The sequence below is a fragment of the Salvelinus sp. IW2-2015 genome, linkage group LG12, assembly GCF_002910315.2.
Source record: "Salvelinus sp. IW2-2015 linkage group LG12, ASM291031v2, whole genome shotgun sequence".
NCBI classification, from domain to species: domain Eukaryota; kingdom Metazoa; phylum Chordata; class Actinopteri; order Salmoniformes; family Salmonidae; genus Salvelinus; species Salvelinus sp. IW2-2015.
In genome coordinates, this window is record NC_036852.1 from 7972650 (window position 1) to 7988656 (window position 16007).

Sequence of the window (16007 nt, forward strand, 5' to 3'; positions counted from 1 at the left end):
GAGACCACGGAACAGAGGGACAATGGGAGACAGAGGGACAGATGGGAGACCACGGAGACAGGCAAGGACAGATGGGAGGCCACGGAAACAGAAGGACAGATGGGAGACAGCGGAGAGACAGAGGAGACAGATGGGAGACCACGGAGGACAGAGGGACAGAATGGAGACAGAGGGACAGTGGGAACCACGGAGGACAGAGGGACAGATGGAGACAGCGGAGACAGAGGGACAGATGGGAGACAGAGGGACAGATGGGAGACAGAGGGACAGATGGGACATTTGAGATGTGAAGACTCACCGGTGTGGAGGCTGTCATTGCTGTAGGGAGAGGTGGCTGAGAAGAGAGCTCCACACCACAACACTGGTCCCAGGGTAGGAACAGTCTCTGCACTGCTGGCCCAGCTACGAACAACACATGTATGTTAGGTCTGGACAAATATCTCGTGGATAGATTCTAGGGAATAGATTCTCGTGAATAGATTCTCGTGGAAGATTCTAGGGATAGGATTCTAGGATAATTCTAGGGAATAGATTCTCGGGATAGATTCTCGAGTTCTTGGGGATAGATTCTAGGGATAGATTCTAGGGATCAGAATCAGATAGATTCTCGTGGATAGATTCTAGGGGATAGATTCTAGGGGATAGATTCTAGGGGATAGATTCTCGTGGATAGATTCTAGGGGATAGATTCTCGTGGATAGATTCTAGGGGATAGATTCTAGGGGATAAATTCTAGGGGATAGATTCTCTTGGATGGATTCTCGTGGACGGATGAAATGGTGAGAATCTGCCAAGGCCCACATAGAATTATGTGATTCCCAGCAGCAGTAATTCCTGGTTTTTGTTTTTTGTCATTGATTATTTGGACAAATCAGGATTGGACAAAGGCGGTGCTTAAACTGGGGCTGTGATTTTTAAGCCTGTATGGATGATAAACGGTTTGCACTTGTTACAGTTTCTTTCAATTGCTAACATGCATTGGTCAAAACTGAAGTCACATTGTCAAAACTCTTCACACAGTTAGCGAAACAGAAGTATATGTGGACCAAACTGTGAATACATTTTCATTGTTTTCACACAAAATACATTCAATGACCACATTCTCTGAAATCGATTAACTCTTTTCTCATCCATACTCCACCACCTGCTAAACTATATATTTGCAGCACGTTTTTAAATGCTAACACACTGTTTCCAAAATGGTTAAAAACACATTCAAAACAGAATGATGGCAAATGGCGTGCATTTCTGCAGTTACCAGATTGAAACATATAGAAAATCTCAGCAGAATTTTTWATCATTCCAAACACAGCTGATTGCAATTTCAGCTGTTAGCCTACCCAAGTGTCCTGTTTTTAGTCTCGTTACCAAACAGACAAAAGAGGACGGCTTCGGAATGATTTAGTTTGGAAAGATGGATTAAAGAGGACAGGTTGCTGGGGAAAGAAGAGTGGCAGGGAGAGTGAGAATACGTGGAGGACAAAGGAGAGGAAGACCAMGAGCGGTGGTCTCTGATGAGATAAAGGCCACAATTATTGACCATGTTGTAAACCATGGTCTATCTTTGAGAGAGGCCGGTTTAAGGCTGCAACCAAATCTGCAGCGTTCAACAGTTTCATCAACAGTACGAATTTTCCAGCAAAACTACAGGTGAGATGTGCATCTTTCAATGATAATTGAACTACATATTACAGTACAATACAGTACAGGTATGTTCACATTTTTACATGTACTGACATTTTGAAATATATTGATTGTTTTGTGTTTTTCAGTAGGATTCAAAGGTTGCCTCCCACAGGAGGGACAGGCAGAATATTATCAGATGCGCAGCCACAAAGTCAAAATTGACTCTATCGTAAACATTCATGAACACAAAAATGTATTTTTTGGGCCATGATAAAGATGTGAAATTAGCGCAATCGAGTGGTTTGGCCTAGAGTTTCTGTTTGTGAGGAAGGAGACGTCGCTTCATTCCTTATCACAATTGTTAACAGCACCCCCCCCCCAGAAGTAAAACAGGAATTTACTAACTTTCAGAAGAGAATTTTACTTCTGGGTAACCGAGATTAGATTTGGACAACAATAGGTCTGTGTCATTCTGCTAACATGTGTTCCAGTATTTGTGTGTGTGTGTGTACCTTGCCGTTCTTGGGCAGTATTATGGTTCGTGAGTGGCTGAGCTGCTCTGTCCCATGATGCAGTAGGGCAGAGTGACGTCGCTGGACAACCCCCTGAGACTCTCCTGTTCTGAAAGCTGTGATGCTGATGATGTTGGAGGAAACTGCTCTCTGCATGCTCTACAAGGCAGGAAGCACAGAGAGGGGGGGGAGGGGGGGCAGGTCAGCTACTCTGTGCATGTCAGTGGAGGCTTCTGAGGGGAGGACGGCACATAATAACGGGTGGAATGGAGTGGATGAAATGGTATAAAAAACACATGAAAACCATTTTTTTATATGTTCCTTTAGTTCCGTTTCAGCCATTATTAGAGGATATTACTAGAGGATATTACTGGAGGATATTACTAGAGGATTGCTTCTGACAGCACCATTGGAAAAATGTGTTTAATGTAGATATTATTGTTCTGTTGTTGTATTGTTAAACTTTTTAGTTCCTTGTTTTTGTTGCAATGAAGTTATTTCCCCTGTACACATTCCATTCATCTCTACATTCCATTCAAATGTCACCTGACCCAGGTCCCGGCCACTGTCAGCAATCTGCCCACCGTACAGGAAGTCTGAAGAGAGCTGGAACATAGATTAAAAAAAAGAAGAGGAAGAATAGTTTATTTCCTTACAGTCCATTTGCTTCACTACAACTGTCACGTTCCTGACCTGTTTTCTGTTGTTTTGTATGTGTGTGATGGTCAGGGCGTGAGTTTTGGGTGGGCAGTCTATGTTTGCTGTTTCTATGTTGGTTTTGGGTTGCCTGGTATGGCTCTTAATTAGAGGCAGGTGTTTTGCGTTTTCCTCTAATTGAGAGTCATATTAAGGTAGGTTGTTCTCACTGTTTGTTTGTGGGTGATTGTCGCTGTGTCTGTGTATTTTGCACCACACGGTACTGTCTCGTCTCGGTCGTTCCTGTTTATGTGTTCCTCGTTTCATGTAAGTTCATAGTTTAGGTCTGTCTAGTTCGTTTTGTTATTTTGTTAATCATTCAAGTGTATTTCGTTTCGTGTTTTTCCGTCTTGTCAAATAAACATTATGTATTCATCACCCGCTGCGCCTTGGTCTACTCACTCACCGAGGGACGGCCGTTACAACAACGGCAAATTACAGCAAACACTGGCCTAGAATGACCAACACATTACGCAACACTAAAATAAATTAATAATAGATTTTCCTTCCAAAACATGTCAGTTAATATGAGTATTTATTAAAGATCCACATTAGCAGATCCCCATAGTGAAAAGCACAGATAGCTGAAATCTATAACTTGTTGAAGTGTATATTGTTGGAACAAACTGGTACATAGACGTACTGTACAGTCAGTCATACTAGTCTGTTATCTATAAAATGTGAAGACGCAAGCACTAACATGAGACGACACTCAGAGAAAAAAGGGTTCCAAAAGGGTTCTACATGGAACCAAAAAGGGTTCCAAAAGGGTCCTTCGGTTGTCCCCATAGGAGAACCCTTTTTGGTTCCAGCTAGAACCCTTTTGAGTTCCATGTTGAATCCTCTGTGGAAAGGGTTCTACCTGGAACCAAAAAGTGTTCTTCAAAGGGTTGTTCGAGATTTATGTTATTATTTAATAACAGACCCCAAAGCAAATCAGGGGGAGGAAAATAGGTTTATTTGAAGAGGACAAATTATACGGGGAGGTAGATGGTCATTCTCCCCTGTCCTCAGTGATTCTCTCCTGTGGTTCTCTCCAGTCATTCTCTCCACAGAACAAAGGGACATCATGTCGTTTTATAATCCAGCGCTAGTCTGTGGTTGAACAATTAGAATTTCTTGCAATAAAACAAGCCAATGGCCAAATAACAAGTATCCTATTTCAGAAGACGTGTTCCTCCCATGCCTCTGAACCATTGAGCAATAATTCTCTATTACAGAAAAAACACTATTTCCCTTCATCATTATTACTCTATTGTCTTCTCATCCTTTTAACCTCTCGTTCTCTGTCTCTGCGTTGTGTATTTATCTTCGACATATTCTTACAGGGTTACCCTATGCGAACAGCCCCCCAAAAAAACATTTTAGGTTCTAGATAGCACCTTTGACCACAAGAGTGTTTAAGCTAACTGAGAAATATACAGTAACTAGTTCTGTCTTACACTCACTCTTTCTCACACACAAGAAAGAAAACTGAACTTACAGCCACACTGTTCATCAGTAGCCTCTATATCACCCGTATCAGAGTCCAGATTAAAGCAAAACTATAAAACGTTTCCTTGGTAGTCAATAGGAGAGTCGGTCCACGCCACTGTCCGCTGTAGTGCACCTTGCTGACACACACACACACCTTTTCATCTGAGGAACCACAACACCAAATCCACTTCTGTCTCTCCTTCTCTCTCGCTCTCTCACAGCATAAACTTCCTCTTTCTATATGGAACCTAACGCTATCAGCATGTACCATCACTCTCACTATGCACAACCAGGAAGACATGTGAAGGAAGCCATGTGAAGGAAGCCTAGAATGAGAGGCGGCATCCCAAATGGCACTCTAGGCTCTGGTCAAAAGTAGTGTACTATATAGGGAACGGGGAGCTGTTTGGGACGTACCCAGAGATATTATCATATCAACAATATAACACTACTGACAGTAACAACAAGGACAACAGAATCATTATCTACAGAGACTTATTTTATAACATCACTAACAGTAACAACAAGGACAACAGAATCATTATCTACAGAGACTTATTTTAATTCCTTGACTGGTCTTATCTTTGTAGTTACCATGGTGACACAGGCACTATAGGTCAGTCGGGGTGGAAGTTGGATGAAGCCCAGACACAATCTCTACTTTACAACACTGTGTGGTTATTCCTGTAAGTACACTGTAACAACTGTTGTAACTGTACAACCCACAGTTCCTACTCGCCTGGCACAATGTAGAATGGACAGGTGTACACGGTATGAATTTAGCTCCAGCTTGCCCTCTGATAAAGTCGGTAGAATTTTAACTGTCCAACACTATCAGATCTTAGCGTGTCAGGGCTTGTTTCTGGGCAGTACCAACGTGTTACCGTGACAACTTGTGAAGTCTTGTTGTCCATGAAGCTCTGGTTCAGTGTCTGGGTAGCTTTCCCTGTCTACGTTAAAATAAACACGCATCAACTTTCTATTATTATTATTTTCTTTCTTTTTTTACCTTTATTTAACTAGGCAAGTCAGTTAAGAACAAATTCTTATTTTCCAATGACGGCCTAAGAACAGGAGAGATTAAGAGCAGTCCACAGACTGTTTACGAAGACAGGAAGCAAATATCTGAATAGATGATTTTGTGTGTACATCTCACTTGTTTTATTAGGTTATGGTCACGAGGTTGACAACAGTAGCGACACAATCACATTACAACACTTCATTAAGTCCTTGTAACAGTTTTTTTTAAAGACAGATACTGTGGTGGGGGGGGGGTGGGGGCTGTAGGTGGACCTACCCTGTACATGTTGCCATTCTCTGTGCCTGGGATTGGGAGAGACAGGTGGTTGGCGTCCCTCGGACTAGCCTATAGCAAGGAAGAGGGGTGTTAGTTTGAAAGCAGATCTGTTCTACTATTTCTCATTGCTGGTAACATTAAAAAAGTGTTGATAAAATGACTCTACTGTCCCCAAAAATAGTTGTACTGTTGAACTTAACATAGGACCCTGTGATCTGTATGTCTGTAGATTAACATAGGATCCTGTGGTCTTTATATCTGTAAATGAACATAGGACCCTGTGGTCTTTATGCCTGTAAATTAACATAGGATCCTGTGGTCTGTATGCCTGTAAATTAACATAGGATCCTTTGGTCTGTATGTCTGTGAATTAACATAGGATCCTGTGGTCTGCATGCCTGTAAATTAACATAGGACCCTGTGTTCTCTATATCCCTGTTACAGTGGCTTGTGAAAGTATTCACCCCCCTTGGCATTTTTCCTATTTTGTTGCCTTACAACCTGGAATTAAAACAGATTTTTGGGGGGGGTTTGTATCATTTGATTTACACAACATACCTACCACTTTGAAGATGCAAAATAAATTGTGGGGTGAAATAAGACAAAAAAACTGAATAGTTATGCACGCTCAAGTTTTCACCAGTTTTCACAAAGTCAACACTTTGTAGAGCCACCTTTTGCAGCAATTACAGCTGCAAGTCTCTTGGGGTATGTCTCTATAAGCTTGGCACATCTAGCCACTGGGATTTTTACCCATTCTTCAAGGCAAAACTGCTCCAGCTCCTTTAAGTTGGATGGGTTCTACTGGTGTACAGCGATCTTTAAGTCATACCACAGATTCTCAATGGGATTGAAGTCTGGGCTTTGACTAGGCCATTCCAAGACAGTTAAATGTTTCCCCTTAAACCACTCTAGTGTTGCTTTAGTAGTATGCTTAGGGTCATTGTCCTGCTGGAAGGTGAACCTCTGTCCCAGTCTCAAATCTCTGGAAGACTGAAACAGGTTTCCCTCAAGAATTTCCCTGTATTTAGCTCCATCCATCATTCCTTCGATCCTGACTAGTCTCCCAGTCCCTGACGATGAAAAACATCTCCACAGCATGATGCTGCCACCACCATGCTTCACTGTGGGGATGGTGTTCTCGGGGTGATGAGAGGTGTTGGGTTTTCACCAGACATAGCATTTTCCTTGATGGCCAAAAAGCAACATTTTAGTCTCATCAGACCAGAGTACCTTCTTCCATATGTTTACAGAGTCTCCCACATGCCTTTTGGCGAACACCAAACGTGTTTGCTTATTATTTTCTTTAAGCAATGGCTTTTTTTCTGGCCACTCTTCCGTAAAGCCCAATTCTGTGGAGTGTACGGCATAAAAGTGGTCCTATGGACAGATACTCCAATCGCCACTGAGGAGCTTTGCAGATCCTTCAGGGTTATCTTTAGTCTCTTTGTTGTCTCTCTGATTAATGCCCTCCTTGCCTGGTCTGTGAGTTTTGGTGGGCTGCCCTCTCTTGGCAGGTTTGCTGTGGTGCCATATTCTTTCCATTTTTTTATAATGGATTTAATGGTGCTCCGTGGGATGTTCAAAGTGTCAGATATTGTTTTAGAACCCAACCCTGATCTGTACTTCTCCACAACTTTGTCCCTGACCTGTTTGGAGAGCTCCTTGGTCTTCATGGTGCCGCTTGCTTGGTGGTGCCCCTTGCTTAGTGGTGTTGCAGACTCTGGGGCCTTTCAGAACAGGTGTATATATATACTGAGATCATGTGATAGATCATGTGACACTTAGATTGCACACAGGTGGACTTTATTTAACTAATTATGTGACTTCTGAAAGTAATTGGTTGCACCAGATCTTATTTAGGGACTTCATAGCAAAGGGGGTGAATACATATGCACGCACCACTTTTCTGTTTGTTTAAATTACAGGTTGTAATGCAACAAAATAGGCAAAAAACGCCAAGGGGGATGAATACTTTTGCAAGGCACTGTATGTCTGTTACCTGTTCGCGGGCTCTGCGGGGGGGTTTCCAGGACCTCTCCTTGGTAACGGTGTTGACATAGAAGCATCGCCCCGTGGAGGGGTCCGAGAACTGCTCCCATAGGTCCAGCACCTGCAGCGGTACAACGCAAATATGTGTTGGACTTTTTTTGTGTCATTTTGTGTCTTCCTCAATAGCTTTATGTATGAACGTCATCTTTGCTATGTGAGTGTTTTTTTATTGTTTGAAAGGGATTGTATTAGCTATTTTAAGTTAGGAAAACATGACATTTCCATCGTCAACGGCCTTCATCAGAATCAAACTGATCAAACAGAAACAAACAAACAAAATGACCTGCATGGGTCGCTGGCCGGGGGCGGGGCTGGGGGGCTCCACTTGGCTCCGCCTCTTCACCTGGTGGTTGGCGGAGTATAGAGTAGACTCCAGGAGAGACTGCTGGGAAATGTAGGACTGGGGAGACACCTGGTGGGGAGAGAGAGGAGGTTATACTGTATAAGGTCAATAACATGTTACATGAGGTTTGACACAGTTTGATGGGGAACTGTTAGGTTAGGGTGTGTGTGTGTGCGTGCGTGTGTGTGTGTGTGTGCAGGAGTGTGTGTGTATTATACAGTATAGTATAGTCTACAGGTCGCACGTGCCACTCAGCCCCAGCTGTCATTAGTAGAATGACTATAGTTTCATAACATGGGGACAAAGCTGCATGGTATAGCCTCATCACTACAGCTTTCATGGACAGATGATTTTCCATCACGGCTTTACTTTTCAATCTATCTCAGTGCAACAGATGGCCTCCTATAGCCTACATTATCTGACATACCAGTCAGTTCACTAGAGGGAGTCACTGGTGCATGTAAATGAATGTTTTCTACAAGCCCAGTCCTTAGGCCTCTCTGACTACATGTTGAGGTGGACCGCTATATATCTTTCTCTCGGTTTCTGTTATTCTCTCTCTCTCTTTCTGTCGTTTTCTTTCTGTTTTCCATTTCTCTCTCTTTCACTCTGTGTTTCTGCGTATCTCTCTCTCTTTCCCTCTCTCACTCTCTCTCTCTCCCCCTCTCTCACTCTCTCTTTCCCCCTCTCTCGCTCTCTCTCGCTCACTGTTTTCTGTTGAAGCCACATCCTCTTCTGTTTGTGGTTCTTCTTGACTGCCCACTGACACACACGCACACGCACACGCACACGCACACGCACACGCACACATACATACATACACAGAGAGAGAGAGAGAGAGAGAGAGAGAGAGCAGCACTGGGGCAAATAATACATTACACTCACCTGAGAACAAACTAGTTTGGTAATAAATAAATATTTATTTTATTTTTTATTCTTTATTGAACCTTTATTTAACTGGGCAAATCAGTTAAGAACACATTCTTATTGACAATGATGGCCTACCATCATATTGTGCGCCGACCTATGGGACTCCTAATCGCGGCCGAATGTGACACAGCCTGGATTCGAACCAGGTACTGTATTGACGCTTCTTGCACTGAGATGCAGTGACTTAGACCACCCAAACTAATTTGGTAATAGTTTGGTAATAAATAAACTGTTTTGGTAATAAATAAATAAACTTGTTTGGTAATAAATAAATAAACTCGTTCGGTAATAAATAATAAACTAGTTGGTAATAAATAAACTTGTTTGGTAATAAATAAATAAACTATTTTGGTAATAAATAAATATCTAGTTTGGTAATAAATAAATTAACCAGTTTGGTAATAAATAAATAAACTAGTTGGTAATAAATAAACTACTTTGGTAATACATAAATAAACTATTTTGGTAATAAATAAATATCTAGTTTGGTAATAAATAAACTATTTTGGTAATGAATTAACTAGTTTGGTAATAAATAAATGAAGAAATAAACTAGATTGTTAATTAATAAATAAACTTGTTTGGTACTAAATAAACCAGTTTGGTAATAAATAAATAACTAGTTTGGTAATAAATAAATAAACTAGTTTGGTAATAAATAAATAACCAATTTGGTAATAAATAAATAAACTAGTTTGGTAGTAAATAAATAATCTAGTTTGGTAATAAATAAATGAACTCATTTGGTAATACATAAATACACTAGTTTGGTAATACATAAATAAATAAACTAATTTGGTAATAAAAAAATAAACATTTTATAAAATCACATAATACTGCATCTCTATAAATACTACAAGTACCAATGACCTCGTACCCCTGCACATCGACTCGGTACAACTACTGCCTGTAGTTGTTGTAGAAAACTACAGGCAGTAGCCTGTAGAAAACTACAGGCAGTAGTTTTCCTCCCCAATTGGTAGTTACAGTCTTGTCCTATGGCTGCAACTCCCGTACGGACTCGGGAGAGGCAAAGGTCGAGAGCCATGCGTCCAACCATACACAACCCCACCAAGCCGCACTGCTTCTTGACACACTGCTCGCTTAATCCGGAAGCCAGCCGCACCAATGTGTCGGGGGAAACAGCTTGCATGCTCCCGGCCCGCCACAAGTAGTCGCTAGTGCGTGATGGGACAAGGACATCCCAGCCGGCCAAACCCCCCCTCTAACTCGGACGACGCTGGGATAATTGTGCTCCGCATGGGTCTCCCGGTCGCGGCCGGCTGTGACACAGCCTGGAATCGAACCAGGGTCTGTAGTGACGCCTCCAGCACTGCGATGCAGTAACCTTAGACCACTGAGCCACTCGAGAGGCCCCGCAACAATCCTTTCTGTGTGTGTGTGTGCGTGTGCGCGTGTTTCCTGTATCTTAACCAGACGAGACCTGTGAGGAGAGGAGGTGTCTGTGTTTTTTGTTGTTGAAATTATGTGTTTTTCCACACTGCTGTTTTACCTTCAACTGACACAGAACACCTAAAGCTGACTCTAATCGCCCCTCTCACTATAGGCCTGACCTGTTTAAACTACTGTAAAATGTGTGTGTGGGTGGGTGGGTGGGCATGCATGCATGCATGTATTCATGTGTGTGTGTGTGTGGTGTGTGTGTGTGTGGTGTGTGTGTGTGTGTGTGTGTGGTGTGTGTGTGTTGTGTGTGGTGTGTGTGTGTGTGTGTGTGTGTGTGTGCTGTGTGTGTGGTGTGTTGTGTGTGTATCCGTGCGTACATTTGTGCAGTCGGGAGATGACAGGACATTTATCTGGGCATTCTGGCAGATGACAGGACATTTATCTGGGCCATTCTGGCAGATGAACAGGACAATTTTATCTGGGCCATCTGGAGATGACAGGACATTTATCTGGGCCATTCTGGGAGATGACAGGACATTTATCTGGGCCATTCTGGGAGATGACAGGACATTTATCTGGGCCATTCTGGGAGATGAACAGGACATTATCTGGCCATTCTGGAGATGACAGGACATTTATCTGGGCCATGCTGGCAGATGACAGGACATTTATCTGGCCATTCTGGCAGATGAGAGGAGAATTTATCTGGGCCATTCTGGCAGATGACAGGACATTTATCTGGGCCATTCTGGCAGATGACAGGACATTTATCTGGGCCATTCTGGGAGATGACAGGACATTTATCTGAGCCATTTCTGGCAGATGACAGGACATTTATCTGGGCCATTCTGGGAGATGACAGGACTTTATCTGGGCATTCTGGAGATGACAGGACATTTATCTGGCCATTCTGGGAGATGACAGGACATTTATCTGGCCATGCTGGCAGATGACAGGAATTTATCTGGGCCATTTCTGGGAGATGACAGGACATTTATCTGAGCCATTCTGGCAGATGACAGGACATTTATCTGGGCCATTCTGGGAGATGACAGGTCATTTATCTGGGCCATTCTGGGAGATGACAGATTTATCTGGGCCATGCTGGCAGATGACAGGACATTTTATCTGAGCCATTCTGGCAGATGACAGGACATTTATCTGGGCCATTCTGGGAGATGACAGGACATTTATCTGGGCCATTTGGGAGATGACAGGACTTTATCTGGCCATTCTGGAGATGACAGGACATTTATCTGGGCCATGCTGGCAGATGACAGGACATTTATCTGGGCCATTCTGGCAGATGAGAGGACATTTATCTGGGCCATTCTGGTATGATGGACAGGACATTTATCTGGGCATTCTGGCAGATGACAGGACAATTTATCTGGGCCATTCTGGCAGATGACAGGACATTTATCTGCATCATTCTGGCAGATGACAGGACATTTACTTGGGCCATTTCTGGGAGATGACAGGACATTTATCTGGGCCATTCCGGGCAGATGAACAGGACATTTATCTGGGCCATTCTGGCAAGATGACAGGACATTTATCTGGGCCATTCCGGCAGATGACAGGACATTTATCTGGCATTCTGGCCAGATGACAGGACATTTATCTGGGCCATTCTGGCAGATGACAGGACATTTATCTGGGCCATTCTGGGAGATGACAGGACATTTATCTGGGCCATTCTGGGAGATGACAGGAACGTTTATTGCGGCTTATATTAAGACAGCATTAAAATTCTAATGTGAGGAATGTTCTATGAGCTGGGCTTCGTCCCAAATGGCACCCTATTCCGTATTTAGTGCACTAGTTTTGACTAAGGTCCATAGGCTCATAGGGCTTGGGTCAAAAGTAGCACACTATATAGGGAATAGGATGCCATTTGGGATGAAGCCCAATGTCTTTGAGGTGGTGTTGTGGCCAATGCTCCTCGAACCACACACACACACACAAACACACACTCTGCATCTGGCCAGCTGTGTGTGCGTGTGTGTGCGTGTGTGTGCGTGCGTGTGTGCGTGCATGTGTGTGTGTGTGTGCGTGTGTGGCAAATAGGAGCTTGTGACGTGGATGTTGCTTTAATCCTGCTTACTGAGTTTAGAGACACGAGGGAGAAAGACCTTCAGAGAGAGAGAGAGAGATGGAGGGAGGGAGGTAGAAAGGCCCTCAGAGAGAGAGTGTCACGATCGTCGTAACATTGAAGAGAGGAGGACCAAGGCGCAGCGTGAAATGAATACATATTTAATTAACGAAGACGAAGAACACTTTACAAACTAAACAAAACAACAAACCGACGAACGTGAAGCTATATAAACAATAAGTGCAGACACAGGCAACTTAGACATAGACAATCACCCACAAACTACCTCATGAATATGGCTGCCTAAATATGGTTCCCAATCAGAGACAACGATTAGATGTCTCTAATTGAGAACCAATCTAGGCAACCATAGACATACATACACCTAGACTACACACTGCCCCATAAACATACAAAACCCCTAGACAATACAAAACACATACATCCCCCATGTCACACCCTGACCTAACTAAAATAATAAAGAAAACAAAGATAACTAAGGCCAGGGTGTGACAGAGAGAGAGAGAGATGGAGGGAGGTAGAAAGACCCTCAGAGAGGGAAGGAGGGAGGGAGGGATCTCCAAACGAGACATGAGAGAGAAAGGCCTTCAGAGAGAGAGAGAGAGAGAGAGGGAGGGAGGGAGGGAGGGAGGGGTAGAAAGGCCCGCTGAAAGAGAGGGGGAGAGCTCTTGCACAGAGACGAGAGAGAGAGAGAGCGAGAGAGAGCGCAAGAGAGAGAGAGAGAGAGAGAGAGAGAGAGAGCGAGAGAGAGAATGAGAGATAATAAGCGAGAGAGTAAAACAAAAAAATATTTCCAGAAATATTTTTATCAGCTCTGTGTACTTTTTCAAATTGAAAGAAGTAAGGAAGTGCCTGCGCTCCGGCAGCACTACATCCCTGGTCTTGTTCCAAACTATCTTAATTAGAGTAGCATTGGGTAGTACAGCTCCTGTCTGTCCTGTGTATGTCTGTGTGTGGTGTGTGTGTCCTCTCTCTCTCGTCTGTGGTGTGTCCTGTCCTGTCCTGTGTATGTCTCTGTGTGTGTGTGTGTTGTCTCTCTCTGTGTGTGTGTGTCCTGTGTGTGTGTGTGTTCTTGTGCTCGTGTGTGTGTGTCTCTCTCTCTCTCTCGTCTGTGTGTCTTGTGCTGTGTGTGTGTGTGTTCTCTCGTCGCTCTGTGTGTGTCCTGTGTGTGTGTCCTGTCCTGTGTGTGTGTGTGTGTGTGTGTGTGTGTGGTGTGTGTGTGTGTGTGTGTGTCCTCTCTGTGTGGGTGTCTTGTGCTGTGTGTGTCTCTCTCTCTCTGTGTGTGTCTGTCCTGTGTGTGGTGTGTGGGTGTGTCTCTCTCTCTCTCTCTGTGTGTGTGTCTGTGCTGTGTGTGTGTGGTGTGTCTCTTCTCTCGCTCGTGTTGTCTCTGTGTGTGTGTGTCCTGTCCTGTGTGTGTGTTGCTGTGTGTGTGTGTGTGTGTGTGCGTGTGTGTGTGTGTGTCTCTTTCTCTCTCTGTGTGTGTCCTGTGTCTGGTGTGTGGTCCTGTCCTGTGTGTGAGTGTCTGTGTGTGTGTGTGTGTGTGTGTGTGTGTGTGTGTGTGTGGTGTGTGTGTGTGTGTGTGTGTGTGTGTGTGTGTGTGTGTGTGGTGTGTGTGTGTGTGTGTGTGTGTGGGGTGTGGTGTGTGTGTGTGTGTGTGTATGTGTGTGTTGGCCATCTTGGCCCACTCTTACCTGCAGACGGCTGTTTCTGCGGGTGGCCTCGGCCATGTCCCATTGGCTAAGGGACTTGGCAACACCCCCGATGGGCGCGCTCCGTCCACTCAGTCCCATCCCGACCCCCATCTCCGCCACTTCGATCTCCTCGTAAGGGTTCTGGGGCAGGTTGTTGAAGCTTTTAGCTGGAGGACCACAATCGATTATTGCTTAATTGTACTGTTGTCTCCAGCTGTAACAGTCGTCTATGTACGTAGCGGCTATTTTGAAGAAGGGTCTTGTAGCAGTGACTGTAACATGCGGTTGCTCTTCCCTACTAAACATATTTTAACGCACTGACTGTAAGCCGCTGGATAAGAACATCTGCTAAACGACTCAAATGTAAATAAAAAAATAATGTATACAATACATTTAATCAAGTCTTACTGCGGGGGATGGGGCCCGAGAGGCCAATGGAGGTCTGGGGGCCCCCAGGGACCAGCAGATGTCCCGAGGAGGAGCTAGCGGTGTAGGGGGGGAGGGCAGGGAGGGGCATGGTGGGGAAGTGACCCCCTCCTCCTCCCAGACTGGGGGTAGGGCTGTGGCTGTTGACTCCCCTGAAGGCACTGTGAGAGTTGAGGTCCTCCATTGACCGACAGAAGGTTTTGAACACTGTGGAGGAGGAGAGTGAGTAATTTGTATTAGCAAAAGGGAGATCAATTGACCATGGGTCACACACGCATGGGATAACCCACCCCCTCACACTAACGTACCTGAGTACTGGCTGTTAGAGCTGAGAGAGAGAGATGACTGTAGCTGCAGTGTCATGTTGGCATGGTTACACATGTTGTTGTTGGCATTTTGTTGTTGTGGTACTGACGACAGAGGAGGGATGGGTACCTCCATTACGTACGTAGCTGGGACATACAGGGGATTTGCTTTACTGGCTGCCCCGATCCTCCGCACCTGGTAATAAGAAGAATTATACACCTGGTAATAATAAGAATTATACACCTGTATATAAGAACAATTATATACCTGGAATATATACACTGGAATATAAGAATTATCACCTGGTAAAATAAGAATTATAACACCTGTATATTATATACACTTGTAATAATAAGGAATTATACACCTGATATAATAAGAATTATACACCTGTATAATATACACCTGGTAATAATAAGATTATACACCTGGTAATAATAGAATTGTACACCTGTTAATTATAAGAATTATACACCTGGTAATAAAAGAATTTACACCTGTAATAATAGAGATTATACAACTGGTTATAATAAGAATTATACCTAACCTGGTAATAATAAGAATTAAACACCTGTATATTATACACTTAGTAATAATAAGAATTATACACCTGATAATAATATAAGAATTATACAAACCTGTATAAATAACACCTGGTAATAATAAGAATTATACACCTGGGGAATAATAAGAATTGTACACCTGGTATAAAAGAATTTACACCTTGGTAATAATAAGAATTATACACCTGTAATTAATAAGAATTATACACCTGGTAAATAATAAGGAATTATACACCTGGTAATAATAAGAAATCATACACCTGGTAATAATAGAATGATACACCTGGTAATATAAGAATGATACACCTGGTGAATCAATAAGAATTATACACCTGGTAATAATAAGAATATCACCTGGTAATAATAAGAATTATACACCTGGTAATACTGATTAACCATGATGTAGATACACCTGGTAAGATAATAAGAATGTATACAACCGTGTAACTAATAAAGAATATACACCTGGTTAATAATAAGAATGATTACACCTGGTAATAATAAGAAATTATCACCCTGGGTAATTAATAAGATTTACACCTGGTAATAATAAGAATTACTACACCTTG

The 16007-nt window shown here is 43.2% G+C and overlaps 1 protein-coding gene across 1 annotated transcript in view; it reads right to left on the minus strand.

The window, feature by feature from the left end:
• LOC111971099 (rho GTPase-activating protein 9-like) overlaps positions 1 to 16007 on the minus strand; it is a 54358-nt gene that overhangs the window by 18645 nt on the left and 19706 nt on the right. Inside the window, exons 3-11 of the mRNA XM_070445876.1 lie at positions 14878 to 15070; positions 14552 to 14776; positions 14144 to 14310; positions 7943 to 8071; positions 7610 to 7720; positions 5608 to 5676; positions 2685 to 2744; positions 2139 to 2297; positions 314 to 402 (exon numbers count right to left, since the gene is read on the minus strand). Coding sequence (XP_070301977.1) covers positions 314 to 402; positions 2139 to 2297; positions 2685 to 2744; positions 5608 to 5676; positions 7610 to 7720; positions 7943 to 8071; positions 14144 to 14310; positions 14552 to 14776; positions 14878 to 15070 — 1202 coding nt within the window. The remainder of the gene's footprint in view (positions 1 to 313; positions 403 to 2138; positions 2298 to 2684; positions 2745 to 5607; positions 5677 to 7609; positions 7721 to 7942; positions 8072 to 14143; positions 14311 to 14551; positions 14777 to 14877; positions 15071 to 16007) is intronic.